Here is a 16,373-nt window from a genome sequence, read left to right as displayed (position 1 = left end):
AAACTTTGATGAATTTACCTCAGAGTCGCGTGTTAATGCATGCGCATATTTTTAATGGGATTTAAAAATGGCGTCCACCCCGCAGCGAATGCGTCGCTACCCGTTGCCAGGGGCAACCGCCGTGGAAAACCAAACGGACCAATCGTGTCTCGCAAATCCCTCACATTTCGTCCAATGAAACTGCGTATGGTCCGGCGACACACACACACACAGACAGACAGACAGAGCGACAGACAGACAGATTTGCGATTTTATATATATAGATTACAGTATTGTATGTCACAATATTGTAGTCTGTTTTAACACACTACTCATACTATCTGTACGCATTACTGCCAACCCCATAGAAATGTTGTTGTTTAATTGTTGAAAAGAGGAAATCATGATATAAATTATGGAGCTATTTCGGGGAATTGTTGTCTCTATCCATCTGTAGTGACATCGGGGATGTCACTGAATGGTGCCGGCCCGGAAGGACGGTGCTGTTCGATGCTCCTACATCGTGGACAGCACCGTGTGGGTGGCTGTGTGTAACACCAGCCATAGCGTGGACAGCACCGTGTGGGTGGCTGTGTGTAACACCAGCCCTAGCGTGGACAGCACCGTGTGGGTGGCTGTGTGTGACACAGCCCTAGCGTGGACAGCACCGTGTGGGTGGCTGTGTGTGACACAGCCCTAGCGTGAACAGCACCGTGTGGGTGGCTGTGTGTAATACCAGCCCTAGCAGGGCTTGGTGAGCACTGGGATAGTGCAGGCACCACGCACAGCGTGTGGTGGGGGCTCCCACGAGGGGGAGTGGGTGAGCGTCAGCCCAGGGGCAGGGTTGCCCCAGGCCATGGCACTCTGGTTGACCCTGTAGACACGTGATCCGGAGTGTCCACACAGGGGGCCCCAGGTGGGGGGGCTAGTGGGTGATCACGTGTCCGGGGAGAGCCCTTGAGAAGGATCGAGAGGGAACGAGAATGCTCGAGAAGGCGGGCGGGGCCGAGGGCGGAGTGGCCCCGACCGTACGTAGAGGGATATAAGGTGGGTCCCCGAGAGGGACCGGGGTCTCTTCATTTGAAAAGCTGGAAGCTCGGGATCTCAAGCTGGAAGCTCTTGGTCTTATGAGGCAACCACGTGGTCCCTTGGTAGCAGTAACTCCTCTGTAAGGTGTAGTTAGCTGGGTGGTGACCACCCTAGGTTGTATCTGGTAAAGGGGCAGTTACCCCTTTGTGTTACGGTGTTACAATAAATGTGTTGCCTCTAAAAGAAACAACGTCTGCGACTCAATTGGACTCACTACACATACATATTATCCGGCGGTGTCATCGCGCAAAAAGGGAAACTTGATGCAGAACTCTTGCAGATAAGTGAAACCCTTTGTGTTGGGAAACTAAAACTAAACCATTTTTCCCAGGTAAGGCCCACTGAGCTATATAGCTTTTTTTGAGAAATTACCTGGCCAAAAATTATAGCTCAACGAAATATGGAAAGTTATAGCAGCCAAATACTGCGGTCCCCAAACTTTTTGGCACCAGGGACCGTTTTCGTGGAACACAATTTTTTCACGGTCCGGTGGGGGTCATCATTGGGTCTTTTTCCCTTTTCAAAGAAGCTCTCCAGCGACGTTTGTTTTTTACTCATTTTGGCTCGGGTTAGCTTGTGGGCTTACAAAAACTGTGACTGAGACAAGTGCGCAGTGCGCGAAAGAGGTATGGACGGAAGTGCTAAATAATAAAATAATGGGCTGGCCATGCGCGGACTCACCACTCACCTCCTGCTGTGCGGCCCGGTTCCTAACAGGCCACGGACCGGTACCGGTCCGCGGCCCGTGGAAGCAGATATCATAGAACTACTTCTGAGATCACTTCAAGTGACCTCTGATCCACGCAGTAGGAGGCAGCACTTTTCCCATACACGTGACAGTAAAATTATATTTTAAATTCTCAAAGCTGCAATGTAGTCAATTTAAGTACAGAACCAAAATTTATTTGATGTTTTTTTTTCTGTAGTCATTGGCGACCTTATAGAGACCATCAACTCATTACATTTTAGAACCCGGTTAAATCACAATTCACACTTGATTTTGGGTGAGGCCACGTAATGGTCTGGACAAATTAGTGTCATAAAGACCCTCCACCACCCAACATAGCTAAACAAATTACATTGTCACGTGCACAAGCATTTGATGCCACAATTTTTATTTTTGCTCACCAGTAAGTTGAATTCTCACAACCGAATTTAGCAATTAGATCCCAAGATTTCAGCAGTGCCAGCTCAGCGTGCTAAACCCTGAATTGAGCCACCTGGCCACCTCCATGGAGCAATTTTTGTTTTTGCAGTTGCTTAACTACAGTTGATCATCAATAATCCGGCTTCCAACATTATCCAGCGGTAAAACCGCTCCAAATGCTGTAACCAGTCCAGCGTTTGGCACCATGTGCGTGACAAAAAAAAGTAGCTATGCTTGATTTCAGTATTACATGTATAATGTCTCTCGGAGAACACGAACTGTAGACGGTTGCTTTATTTATTATTTAGCGCGGTTCATGCAGATAACTTGGCCAGGGATGGCACGCAAGTGGCGATGATGCGAAGGCAGCGACGACAGGAAGACAGCAATGACAACGACAACGCAAAGACAGCAACGGCCCGCAGTCGACCCCGATCGCACGACAGCCCCGAACCTTGCCTCTCGCTTCCTTTTATCCCCGGCGTGGCCCTCACTCCGCCCCCGGGCCACGCCCCCTTTCTCAAACTATCTGGCCCGTTCCCGAACTTCCCAGATGGTTCCCCCCTTGTCACAACTCGCCCTCTATTAACATCAACCCCTGTAATTACTACTCGTGACCGCTAGGCCACGCACTGTCCCTGCACCCGCACTGTCTACACATCACACATGCACTGTCTCTACACATGTATACAGCACATTATACACTACATACAACGTAAACAATGAAAATACTGCACTATACACATCACCCCATGCAGAGTCGTCGAAATTGGAGTGGTAAATACGGTACAGTAATTGCAGTAACTTTTTATTACAGGATATTTATTTTTATCTATTTGTGTGTTCATTTATGGCAACTTCATATGGTAGACAAATTTAAAAGACAAAAAAAATCACATAACAACACCTCCTCCCGAAGCCGCCGGATAATCGATGACCTGCTGTAGCAATTTTACTAGAGCGTTATTTTCTATCTCACGTAGAGTAACTGATGTACAGTACCACGAGTGTAGCCCATCGAATCATATTTTCGCACCTCCGATTCGCTTGGTTGGCCACGTACGGTGCGAAAGAAGTTCAAAATGCACACATTGCACGTACAGCCAATCTCAACTCAACAATATAGCAAGCCGAGTCTGCGAATTGTGTATGACCTCTACTGGATAGTATGTGATACAAACAAACCCCGCCTTGACAATGTAATCAAATTAATGTGTTTTTATGCAGCTTAAGGTGTGCACGTACGCACGTGTGTTCTGAGAGTGAATAGCTACTCGGACTATAACACATAGGGGGACACATCGAATGCGTGCGCTGAGAGGCATTGCGAAATAAGAACTCCGTGGATCTCTCAGAGACGCCCTACTGCGTTGCACAACATCAACAAACACAGCTGCTGCCACTGCTGTTGTCGTCTCACCGTTCCCCGAGGCCATGGCACGCGCTTTGCTGCGTAAATCCGCTAAGAAGCACAATCGACTGTTTGCAACAACAAAAAAGCTTAACCTGCAATCATGCACTTACTCAGGCTGGACACGAAGATTTGTTTCGGATGGGCTAATCTCATGAAAGAAGCTTTCAAGCCAGAAGCTTTGTCAACCCAGATATATATAGCCCAGTCGGCACTAAATACGAACCATCCGTTGTTTGTAATACTAGCTACATGTAAGGCTGTATTGTGGGAAATTATACATTCATTTTGTTTTGCTGGATTAAAAAAAACTGCTTCCTCTTACACAATCGCTTCGTATTCCCGACACTGAGAACACAATTTTTACTATCTGCTTGCAGCCTCTGCCACGTGCAATCCAAGCAAAATATTATGCAACGACAAATACTACACGTTTCACGTATTAACCCTCATGTAATCAGACTGAATTAAGTATAAACACGTAAATAACTCCCACCTCACCAAGCCATTCAGAGTATCGCCAACACCTCCCTGCATGTCTGAACAAACAACCCAAACAATTACCTGGTTGATATGCAGCCTAACATACTTTCTCAAGTAATTAACAGCACCTGGAGCTGGTTTTTATACGTACTGAAGTAATACATACATGCGTGGTTAATGCATGTTACTGCGCACATGATAAAATATGTTTGTTTCGTTTGTTTGCTGCATTGAAATGTTGAACCATAAAATAACTAGTGAATAAAGTGTTACTGAAAAATTCATATATATGTATTTATACAGAAAACAACAAGCCACCTTGCGTCTTTCTGAAGGGTGAGCAAGACATTCTACGGTAATGGCCAACGACTGTTGTTGTTTTATTACCACTGACAGTGTCTGTTCATAAAACACTATTCAGAAGCGACACAGGTTTAATATTCACAATCACAGAGTTTATCCATAGATACAACAAATAAAAAGTAAGGATAGTGCTTATCTCCTCGTTTTTTTGCCCCGAGTTATCCGATGTAGATTCAAATTTCCCACTACAGTGGCCAGCTTCTGCACGGGGCAGACACTTTTGACACCATACAAAGTGGTACTGATTTTTGTTATCAACCCCGCAACAATGATGGGCTGGACAAACCCCTGAACTGGAATTGAAATTGCAGCCTTCCAATTAATTGCGTGCGGAGGACTCTGGAACACACCCACCCACCCACCCGGTATGATTTACAACGATGAACGTGCTAGACAGATACAAACATTTTCATACCAGCCTTCAAATGACGTATATTCAGCATGTAACCAGTAACAATAACTAACAACAGCATTGTATTACATCACGGCAGGATTCCAAAATGGACGTCTACACTTTTTTTGTAATATAAAAAATCACTGTAATATCATTTATTAAAAGTGTTTCCCCAGCTGGAATGTCAGAGAAGAAGGCACGTGAAATAACAATGAAGGTGTAGCGTAAATATTATCTCATGGAAAAATATGCCGCTAGTTATTTGTACGAGCAGATCCCTTGTAAAACGTGTTTTGTAATACGTTTTGAGACTAAACCAACAACATTTCGCATTTCCATCAGATTTTTGCAAATACAAATGTGGTGGTAGGTCCATTGGTTGTAATGATAACCCGAGTATGGAATTCTTGGTTTAAACTGATATATGCATTTGTAATTAATATGTATGAAATACGTGTGTGTAGATGTTTAGAGTGTGTATGCTAGGCATGTAATGATGAATTGATTAATCAGTTCTTCTTTAATTGAAATCGATTCATCTGTTCATTATACACGTATCGAATCATGCATGTGAAAATCGACTATTTACAACGCATGCAAAGTATATGTCAACACTACTGAGACTAATGAAGAGGATACAACTGTATACACCAGGTAGAAAGAACTAAATCAATACAAAATGGAATTGCAAAAAAGGAGACAAACATAAATCTATTCTTTAATAGAATTTTGGGCCGGATTAGTTAGTGAAAATTAATTGGGTCTCGGCGGAGAGGGGCGAATCAATACTTGCTTGATGTATGTACATGTGTGTGTGTATGCATCAGAGCACTCAAATATCGTGCCTTGGTATGACACTCGTGTACAATATTGGGAGGCTTCCTCACATTCTCACGCTGACACCATAGCTCGCACATTCCTGAGATGAAATTGCAGAAGGAACGACCGAATTTTATGTTTGCTTGCAATGCTGTGACAGCATCCTCTCTCGACCCCTACCCCTAAGCTGGTGGCAACAACTGACCAATTAAGTTTGCGAAACTATGATGGCATCACTCTTCCTCCTCGTTGTTTGTGTCATTTAAACTGGCAGTCACGTGGAGACAAGCCAATCTTTTTTGTCTCTTCCCACTGTTTGATCCAGATTGTCCTATCAACGTCACGAGATAAATAAGAATGCATTCAGAAATTTCGCATGGCAGGGCAGGGAGTCACACCACGTGAGAGAACAGTCAGCGGAAGGACGGACCACAGAACTGCTTCTGAAATGTATTAAAGTGACCTCGTATCCGCACAAGCAGGCAACACTTTTCCACCCGCCTTTCGACAGAGACAAATGTTCGTCGTATGACGGTGAGGTTGATATTTGTTTTATTATTACGACTGAAATCTAACCAAATTAAGTCTCAACTCGTGTATAAATCTTGATTTGAAGCTTTCGTGACTGCAGGAATCCATACTCTTTGGTTCTTTCGGTAAAGGCACGTAGGTATAAAGTTAATGGATTTATGATTTTTTTTTGCACAGCCATTGGAGACTGGACAGAGCCCATCAACTCGCTGCACTTCAAAACCGGGTTTAATCACGGGCATCTGGTCAAATTTTAACGCCCAGGATTCCAGCGGTGCCAGATTTTGCTCGGTCACCTCTATGCTACCCAGCCGTCTGTAAGGCTGGTAAATCTAATGCTCTCCCTCCACCCCCCGCTTGCCAATGTCATGCATTGACCATCTCCATACTTGACAGCTCTGGTGTATAAACTATAAACTAAACTTTTTTTTCTTTACCAGGTAAGGCCCACTGAGTTTTCTAGCTCTCTTTCAAAAGCGACCTGGCCACAAATGACAGCGCAACAAAGTGACTTATTACATGGACATTTATAGCAGCCAAATACTCTAAACTCATATTGATTCGAAATGTGGAGGGAAAAACCGGAGGACCCAGAGAAGAAATCCACGCGACCACAGGGAGAGAGACATGCAAACTCCAAATATACGGGTGTGACGGTCGGGATCGAACCCACGACCATCCTGCATACCAGGCGAGGTAGTTAACACCTCGCCTTCGGCGTCTCCTGCAGTGTGATGGATTCACAATTCTCCCACTCAGTAGGCGTTTCTCCGGCGAGGCTTTCCCACTGGAATCGTTCGTTTGCAGAAGCCAACCTACAGGGACAGACACAGGAGAGTCAGCAACTCTACCAAGTGAGCAATATTTCTTACACCGTACACTGTGCAAATATGTACGAGTCTTCTTCATAAGTGCCGAAAGTGACAGTATCTATGGATTTATCAAAGATGCATTCATGACTGGATGAGTGCAGAAGCAGAAACATTCTTCGAACATGAAAACTGAACACAAATACAGTATTTAAATTTCAATGTCACTTGTAATACCATCAAATCTGTGGACCAAGGCATAATCATTAAACATGTTCTATCAACTGCTGGATAAAGGATAACCATACCATCACCATCTGTCATGGTCTCAAAGTCCCACAATCCATATCTTTCCTGCACATGAGCTGATCTCATTACTTACTCCATATCTGCCGTGGTTATCCTCTTCCGATGTGATCCTTCACTTCACTCCCATTCTGTCATTATTCGTGATCACTGTCATTATTCCAACCTGCGACAAGGCCTGCCTAGGTCCACTTACTTTTCTTAGCAAACAATATAATTCTTATTCGTTCCCTGGTCCAGATGTTCTTCTTTCAGTTTCTCAGTATATATCCCATCATGTACCTTCCCATGCTTCTGTAATGTGCACTGGTTGAACACCTTCTTCGCTCGGGACAATAGTATGTTAGAATTATGGAGACGATTCAAAGCGGGTGATTTTGCAGCCGGTGCGTCGTAACTTTGCTGGCTCCGATGAGTCTGCGAGCGGACGCGAGGTTGGCACCTTTGTGGGTTCAGCGTGGGCGTGCATCAGAGGTCGCAAACGGGTTTTGATTCCTTACCCGTACCCGTACCCGGCCGCACCAGGGTCGCAAATGAGTACCCGTACCCGGCCGGGTACGGGTACCTGTTCCCTACCCGTACCCGTACCCTACCCGAAATGAGTGACAAACGGTTACTCACCAGTGACTCACGGCCTACCCGTACCCGTACCCGGCCGCACCAGGGTCGCAAACGGCTACCCGTACCCGTACCCGGCCGAGTACAGGTAGCAGGGTATAGGGTAGGATACGGGTATCGGGTACCCGGTTGCGACCTCTGGCGTGCACCTTGCGCTCTGTATGACGTGTGACAGGTGGTGCTGCGAGCTGCGAGCGTACCTTCCAGAGAACGAACGTGATGGCGCTGAGCACGAGCACCCCTGCCAGAGAGCTGAGCACAACGCTCCACGTCACAACGTCGACCGCTTCTCGCAGCTCGTACTTGGCGTCCGCGGTGACCTGCAGAACCAACCAAGTCCACGCGAATGTCCAACCAAGGAGGGTCATTTACCTCTAAGTGGTGCGCATCATCAAGTGCTCTGCTTAAGCATTCAAGCACTGACTTACTCCAATTGCAGGAATGCTCCTTAAAGTATTTTCCTTTTCAAAATCGTTAAATCTTTGTTTCTGTAAATTAATGATCGAGTTGCACACAGACAATGCAAACATTACTAATTATGGGGGTGTTTGAATAACTACAGAAAGAGATGAAAGTCCATTTTTAGATAACAGCGAGTGCCAACAGGACAAACAGATGACTTTTTCCTGCTAAGAAGCAGATTGAATGTGTGTAACCTTTTTTTTTCACCAGTAAATGACATAAACCCATTGAGACATATGAAACAACATTGCCTCTTCTGAAAAAGTTACCCTCATTCTTTTGGTTGGTCCTTAACCCAAGACTGTACCAAGACCGTCAAACAATCTTCCACCTTAAGTTTCATTAGGCGGTTTTGCAAAGATAGAAACTTGAAGTGGTTAGTTCTGGGATCTACGTTGGGTGTGTCAGAACATTAAATCCAAACTTGTCCCACAATACCCTGATGGTGAGTATGTAGAGTTGCCTTGAGTTAAAGCATTATCAAATGGCCCACCACTCCTCCTCTCATCATCGTAAGCGTGCTCACATCCTCATTGCAGCTGTTCCACTCGTTTCTAAATGTTCTGCGGGTTCATTATTAGGTCAATTTGAATTGTCTTTGCGATCTCAGGGAACATTATACGTTGTTTTATCATGTAGAGTTGCGAAAGGTTGCGACCATATTCACCACATATATGTAAGTACATTTATAAACGCGCAACTCCTATAATCACGAGTGTGCAATAATCGTACATTGTAGCAAGAGTCAATGAACGGCATATTGTACGCAGCTGCCGTAGTTAGTAATAACACCTGCCCGCCAGCTAAAAATGGGACTGTATAAACAATAGTTCACATGAGTACCACGGTCATGCCCCATTCACTGCAGGTCTAAGAAAATAAAAAATACATAGATAATATCATTATTAAAAGTTTCTCTACTTCTTAAAATAACTTTGTAAATGTTTTGCTAGTAGGTGTTTTGGATTTTCTATAACAATCAGGCTAGATTTTCTTAAGTTTCTCTATGCTAATCAGTGTAATATATTGCAAAACCTAAAATATACTGCTATTATAAATTATACTATCATGGGGGTAGATGTGTGATACAGTGATTAGCACGATTTCTTCTGGGTTCAGGCCTTGTGGGTTTGAAACCAACCTCAGCTCCACAAATACTATCTTAGCCCCCTGATAATAATTTCCTGATAATGTGATATTCTTATTTTGTGGAAAACTGACACCGTTTTCCAATTTGTTTGGAGCAAAGGAGCACACGGCATTGACAGCGAGGTGAGCCGTGCGCTGATCACAGGAAAATTAGGAACATTACCCGCATGAATTTCCAGATTAAACCTATCGACGACACATGTTTGGAGATAGAGTTTCGTTTATGACAATACAACACTTGCCATAACAATTGTCATTGTTGAGTAATGAACGCTAAAACATAGAGTTGGCTGTGTCGGGTGGAGGCGGGTTTTAACGACACATTTATATATTTACGCGATCTAACCCAAAAACCTCTTATGGATGATATTGGTCGCGAAAGCCTACATGGTAAACATAAAGTTGGCAAAGGAAAAATATGTTTACCTTTTTTTAAAATGGGTACTGAACTTTCTAATACAAAAAATACAAGCCGTGCGTTACATTTACATGCACAATGACTAACAGAATTACAGCCTTTTCTACAGAAAAAAACTGGCCTTTGTACCAAAATGTAAATTTGTGCCAGAAATTGAATTATCCATGGGGCAGATGTAATTGTATTTACTTCGTGCTGTGGAAGCACTCATGAGTGATTAGGTTATACATTGTCTGGGCACCATTTGAATGAGGCAGTTTTATTCCGGGGGGGGACGGTATCCTGGCTCCAAAAATGTAGAGACAGCACCTGCCTGGGCTTAGCCGTATATTCTGTCACAACTGCCGATGATGTTTAATTCTGAAATGATGATCTTAAATTAATATAGTTTCAAAACACTTCTCATGAGCATGACAAATTGTGATGTGTGACTCTATCAGAGGAAATCGATTCACAATTTTCCCTCCTCGGAATAATGGTAAAACTGCGTAGGTGTTCGGACATCCAGACGTGCGCACACTCAGAAACACAAGACATATCCCAGCCCGCCCTCCCCCCTTTTTCAGTAGGATGCAAGGGGGAGACTATTAGACCAAGAGTCACGCTGGCTTTAACAGGTGCTCTCCACCACCGTGCATACATGCAATCACGCGCAAACACGCAACGCCGCGCCACCAGGACATTTCGCGGCACTTTATTGCATCGCGGGGTAATTTAGTGCGGAGATTGACGGAGCAAATCCAATTAAGCAGCGCGGAGCGCGCGCGTGCTGACCGTGGTGCGTGCGGGCCCGCCGTCTGGGACGACTCCGTGCAGCGTGACGCTCGCCTCTGCGTCGAGCTGCACCCACGCCGCACGGTCCTGACAGCACGCGCGCACAGGGGGCCATCACGGACAGCCACAGCAGCAGCAGCCGCAGCTGCAGGAGCAGCAGTAGCAGCCGCGGCAGCGGCGGTGGCAGAGGCAGCGGCGGCTCAAGGGACAGGCGCTCAATAACGGCAGAAAGGTTCCCCCCGGCTACGACGGGACCCAGGGGTTGTCACAAACAAAATACTGCCGGACATCGAAACTAATGCCGGGCCCTCTGGGAATGTTTTTTTTTATTATAAATGTTTTGCTGCAAAGTAAATGTTTGCGATTGATGGTCATTAATGATGAAGGTGGCGGGGGGGGTGGAAAAAAAACACCGATAGATTTGGTGTTAGAATTATGATGAGGGTTTGGAGTGAGATTTAGGTTACGGTTAGAGTTAAGGATGGGATTAAAATTACAGTAGGGGGAGGTTCTGTTGTAAAAAAAAAATATCACTCGCTGCCCACGAGGTAGTGAATTTGATTCTCAGTTCGTGGTCAACGCGGCCACCACCCCCCCCCCCCCCCGTGGTCGATTAAAGGGAGACAGCCGTGGTCTCTCTATGGAGAGGCTGAACTTCATCATTCACTGCGTGGAATTTCCATCTCAACTAAATTACTGCATCACTTGATGCAGTAATTTTTGCTGTGACGGTCCCACCTGATGACGGAGACTTGTGTTGCCTCCGAAACGTCGTGATTTATTATTTTATTTCCATTATTACTTTTATTAACTTTTAATTTTATTTTTTACCTACGTGACTTTACCGAAATAACCTAAGAGTATGAATCCTTGCAGTCACGAAAGCTTCTAATCTAGAATTAGATAAAGCCCACTGGGCTATATTTTTAATTAGCGACCTGGCCGCAATTGATAGCTCCACGAAGTGGCTTATCGTGTGTAAATGTACAGAAGCCAAATCTTCTAAACGCATCTTTGCACTCCACAAGCCGACAACCAAATCACCCTGAATGCATTGATGGCCATCAATGATGATGAGTGCTTCCCTGTGTCTAGTTGGTGTTCTGGTTAGAGTTCATTCTTGGACGGAAAAGGAGGGCTAACTGGAAATCAAGGTCTTCCACGAAAACTTCATTTAATGACACGAAACATTCGATGAGGATCTGGCATTATGTTGAGGTATAACACTGTTCAGTTTCCTATCTAAAACAAGGAATTTCAAAGCTGAGCAACTTGTGTTGATATAGAAATAAACGTATTAGCTCACACTTAGGTCTTTCTAAAAAAACGTTGCTTTAGTTTCATAAAGAAAGCTTTAAAAACACGTAAAAAACCTTAAATTAATGGCACTTAAGCTCAACCAAAATAATGGACATTGAAAGTGCTGAAATGAGCCTGGATAACCACAATAAATTCATGTTTATATTGAGTCCATTTCTCACCATTTCCAGCACGCGTGTGTCCAGCAAGGTCCTGATGTCCACATCACGAACGCTCCCCTTGTGCAAGCTGCCGAGCGGGCAGGTGATGTTCACACACCTGGCCATGCCACCGCATGTCTACAAGACAAGTCACGCAGGAGCACACTTTATACAGCACGTACATTTCAAAATCCTTTTCCATTTATTGCGCATCAATCAATCATATTATATTTTATCTATCTATCATTGATATTCAAATTTGCAAAGGAGAACCAGGATAACATAAATTAGGAAAAGTCAATTCAATGTGCCTCCACGTTCAAAAGAGCAAAGGGGCGATGTTCCTCTATGACGGTGGCCATAAGCCATTGGTAGAAATTCTGCCATTCCTAAGCAAACCCACTCTTAACTTGACACGGGACCGCACTCGTTTTATGAACCCTGGAAGGATAACGGGTCAATCAACAAATTTTCATTCTCAAGTTTCCACGTGTGAGTTGCATGCTCTGCCACAGCATCGCCTTCAAAACAATGTGACATGATCTTTAGCATTCCATTACAGCAGGCTGCAGACTCGGACTATTTTTAAAGAGGAGTTTTGTTTGCCCTGGACCACTATTTGATGGTCATTTTACTCACCACTTTCAGGTGCTTTGAATTGATGATGTTGAACAAGTTTTGAAAAAATCCAGGGTTGCTTTTCACATCCGGGCGGTGACAATTTTCAGCTGAACCGTCAATTACACAATCGGCTGCCTGGCCTCCTACCTGCAAAGAGAAAGCACAGGTTGTTTACTTAGAATAAAACACTTGGATCCGAGGTATTTTATTTTTAACACTGAAACAGTCGTTTTCCACTCCACAAGCCGACAACCAAATCACCACGAATGCACGCGATTGGATCGTTGCTCAGACGCTATGCATGGCTAACCCTGGTTAGCGACTGGATGGGAGGCTGCCTGAGAATGACAGAGGTGTTGTCGGCTTGGGCTGTGAGGTGGACAGATAATGGGAGTACAGAAATGGATCCTTGCATCTCTCTGTTAGAAGCTTTGTGTGTTACCCCCATTGTATGTTTGTGTGTGTGTTACTCCTCTTTTACTAGAACTGTGCAGTATTGATTATCGAGTGGTTAGTATTGTAGGAGGAAACTGGATAGTATTAGTATGACTTACTACTCGTTAGCGATCGCTCCCAGATATGTCTTTCTAGTTCTAAGCAAGACTTTTTGTTCTGCTTAGTAAATTATACTATGTAACACGATTTTTTCCCTGGATAGTAAGTGTTCTTTTTTCATTGGTTATGCCTAAAAAGTTAAAAAAATGGCTATTATTCCCCACAAACTGTGCTTTTGTGACCAGGATTTTATATGAAGCAATGACACAAATGCACACGTTTTCTCATTGAAAATAGGTACATTTAAAAATATCACTGTCCTGGTCACAAAAGCCAAGTTTGTGGATAATAATAGCCATTTTCTGTAATTTTGAGGCATAAACAATGAGGAAATAACACTTACTACCCAGGAATAATTTATTTTTGTTACACAGTGTTATTATTGTAATGACACAAGTTTCTAGGAATGTTTATTTAAAAAGTTTAAAGTTCCACAACAAAAACACGACATTTAAAACAGGTCTCATCAACTATACAACAAGCTTCACTGACACGTGATGTTGGTTGATTTTAATGAACGATTGTGTCACGTGGAGGAAGATATCGGTATTAAAGTGGCAGTGTAATATATAACTCCACTGTACTCTGATATTATTTTTATAAATAGATATGCCATGCAAATGCATTTCACATAAGTAAATGCCACCCTCCATGTTTACCTTGTTGAAACAAATGTCTTGGGAAATCTTCCCATGGACGGCTCTCAGTCCACAAAATTGTCTATTTCCCCTTCTTTTCAACAATGAAGCTATTTTTACCATAATATATAAATGTCAAGAGACAGTTCAGCACACCCATCAGTGAATGTTAAGAGTAGATAAACATTCTCATTTGCATCGAATTAAACAGGTTATATATTATCCCAAGAGCATATTCGCCAGCGATAATTCTTTCTCCTTATCAAATTAGCTTATCTGCAAGATTTTACAAGAGCACATATTTTAATATTAAATGAGTGTGATATTAATCCCTTCACCTTTAATCCCCAAGAAATGAAACATTTATTAAATAATTGTGAGAATGACTTGCGCTAATTTTGCGCAGTCAATGCCTTTAACCCGCAGCTCTGACACGTGTATGGCCCGTCCAGAAAGGGAACACAATCACGCGAACGCTGCCTCTCCATTATTCATTCACTTATACATCCCAGTGGCTCTGGTACCCTTCGCAAGTGTGCATGTAAATGTAAATGTAAATCAGTGAGAATATTAACGGGGCCAACGATGGCATGCATTGCACAAGTTATAATAACGTGTTGTTGCTACATTTTTTTGTGAAGTCGAGCTTAAGATCACAACGGGTGACAACAATAATGAGTAGAAATAGCCAAGTATAATGTACATTCATTTACCTGCACCTCCGATTCGCACGCTTGGCTACATATGATGCGAAAACAGTTCAACATGAATACATACAAATGGATACTTGTGCATGGGATGTTTGACAATGGTGACTTTTGTCGCATCCAATGCTTCATTCGAGCAATGCATAATCCAATGTAATAATGTCAACAGTGTCGCTTTGTATAGTATAGTACATCATCGCGATACTCTTTATGCATTCACCAGGATATCTCACCCGCCGTTATACAATAATATCCCAGAATAAACCTCAGTCATCCGTGCTATCTGACTGAGAATTGCCCAAAGTAAAGATGCCACCCCGCAATGTATTCCTCACGCCACTGCTGCCAGAAAGGGCCTCTGCTATAGGGCACTTTAGAGAGTAACCCAAGAGGCTATATTGGCCCATTCGTCCATGCTGGCTCGGCGATTTTAGCACTCATCGGCAAATGATCGAATCAACAGGTGTTCTTCATATCTAGAGAGGCAAGGCATTTCATATACGTGTATTATTGGGCAGAGGAGAAGGTGAGGGGAAGTGGTGTATTTCGTGTGCACCTTGGTCTCCAGTACAGAGAACAGCTTGGGAGTGTTGCTCGACACTTGCCCAGGGATCAGGAGCTGCACCCAGGCCGCACGCACTCTGCTGGGACCCATATTCGTCACCTCACACGGGGGAAAACATCAGTTTGTTGACGATAGTGAAACACCAGCTGGGGCAAACGCAGCCAGGGTCATGGACATAATGAGGATAATATGAACGAGGGATGCGCGAAAATCAGTGAGACTTTTTTTTTTCACCCTATCCGACAGGCTTTGGGGGAGGGGGGAGATGCTGACTTGGTTGAAGTGTGAGAGATGACAAAGAGGAACAAGGGAGAGAGGAGAAGTGGTGGGAAGAAGAGACGTTGATGAAAGTCAAAATAAAAAGTCGATGTCTTCCTGCGCAAGCAATGGCCACTTTAAAATTGAATACACTTGGGTAAAGGCTTGGGAAGATAACATGAAGCGGACAGAATTATAACATTCACTAATAAGAAGGAATGCGCGCATTGATGGACGGTCAGCAGACAGGCGTGTGGATTGGGATACCTGCTATCAGGGTTTAGAGGAAACTCACCTTTATTGAAAAGATGACCGTCTGTTGCAAGCACTCTGAGGTTTGGTCCCCTTTGGCAGCTTTGCCAAAGTAAAATAACGCTGGAGACACCGTTCTACAAACAAACAAACACAAAGTCATGAGATCCACAATGTGTTTGGAATAAATGATGTCGAGTATTTTCATTCGCTAAAAATAAATCTAGAACTTAACTTTGTTTTACCAGGTAAGGTCCACTGAGCTCTATAGTTATCTTTCTGCAGCGACCTGGCCACAAGTGATAGCTCAAGTAAGTGGCTTATCATGGGTCAATGTATCGTAGACAAATACTCTAAACGCACGTTGCTTCTAAATATGGAAGGACAAACCGGAGGACTTGGAGAAAACTCCATGCGACCACGGGAAAAAAACATGTAAACTCCTAATATACAGGTGTCAGGGTCGGGGTAGTTAACATCTCCCACAATTTAGAGAATAGACATTTTGGAATATCCTTATTGTTGGGCATAGCTCATGTTTAATTGCAGCCATACAGCAGTGCTG

The 16,373-nt window shown here is 43.8% G+C and overlaps 1 protein-coding gene across 1 annotated transcript in view; it reads right to left on the bottom strand.

Moving 5' to 3' along the window:
* Positions 1 to 6,971: 6,971 nt before the first annotated feature.
* ITGA4 (integrin subunit alpha 4) overlaps positions 6,972 to 16,373 on the bottom strand; it is a 45,810-nt gene continuing 36,408 nt past the window's right edge. The window contains exons 22-28 of the mRNA XM_061557768.1: positions 15,852 to 15,945; positions 15,290 to 15,397; positions 12,852 to 12,980; positions 12,234 to 12,350; positions 10,753 to 10,839; positions 8,150 to 8,269; positions 6,972 to 7,031 (exon numbers count right to left, since the gene is read on the bottom strand). Of these exons, the coding sequence (XP_061413752.1) occupies positions 6,972 to 7,031; positions 8,150 to 8,269; positions 10,753 to 10,839; positions 12,234 to 12,350; positions 12,852 to 12,980; positions 15,290 to 15,397; positions 15,852 to 15,945 (715 nt within the window). The remainder of the gene's footprint in view (positions 7,032 to 8,149; positions 8,270 to 10,752; positions 10,840 to 12,233; positions 12,351 to 12,851; positions 12,981 to 15,289; positions 15,398 to 15,851; positions 15,946 to 16,373) is intronic.

The sequence above is a fragment of the Lethenteron reissneri genome, chromosome 23 (assembly GCF_015708825.2).
Source record: "Lethenteron reissneri isolate LAM-NWPU_2019-01 chromosome 23, ASM1570882v1, whole genome shotgun sequence".
In the NCBI taxonomy this organism is placed as follows: Eukaryota; Metazoa; Chordata; class Hyperoartia; order Petromyzontiformes; family Petromyzontidae; genus Lethenteron; species Lethenteron reissneri.
Note: the sequence above shows the minus strand (reverse complement) of the source record. Positions and strands in the feature narration are given on the sequence as shown.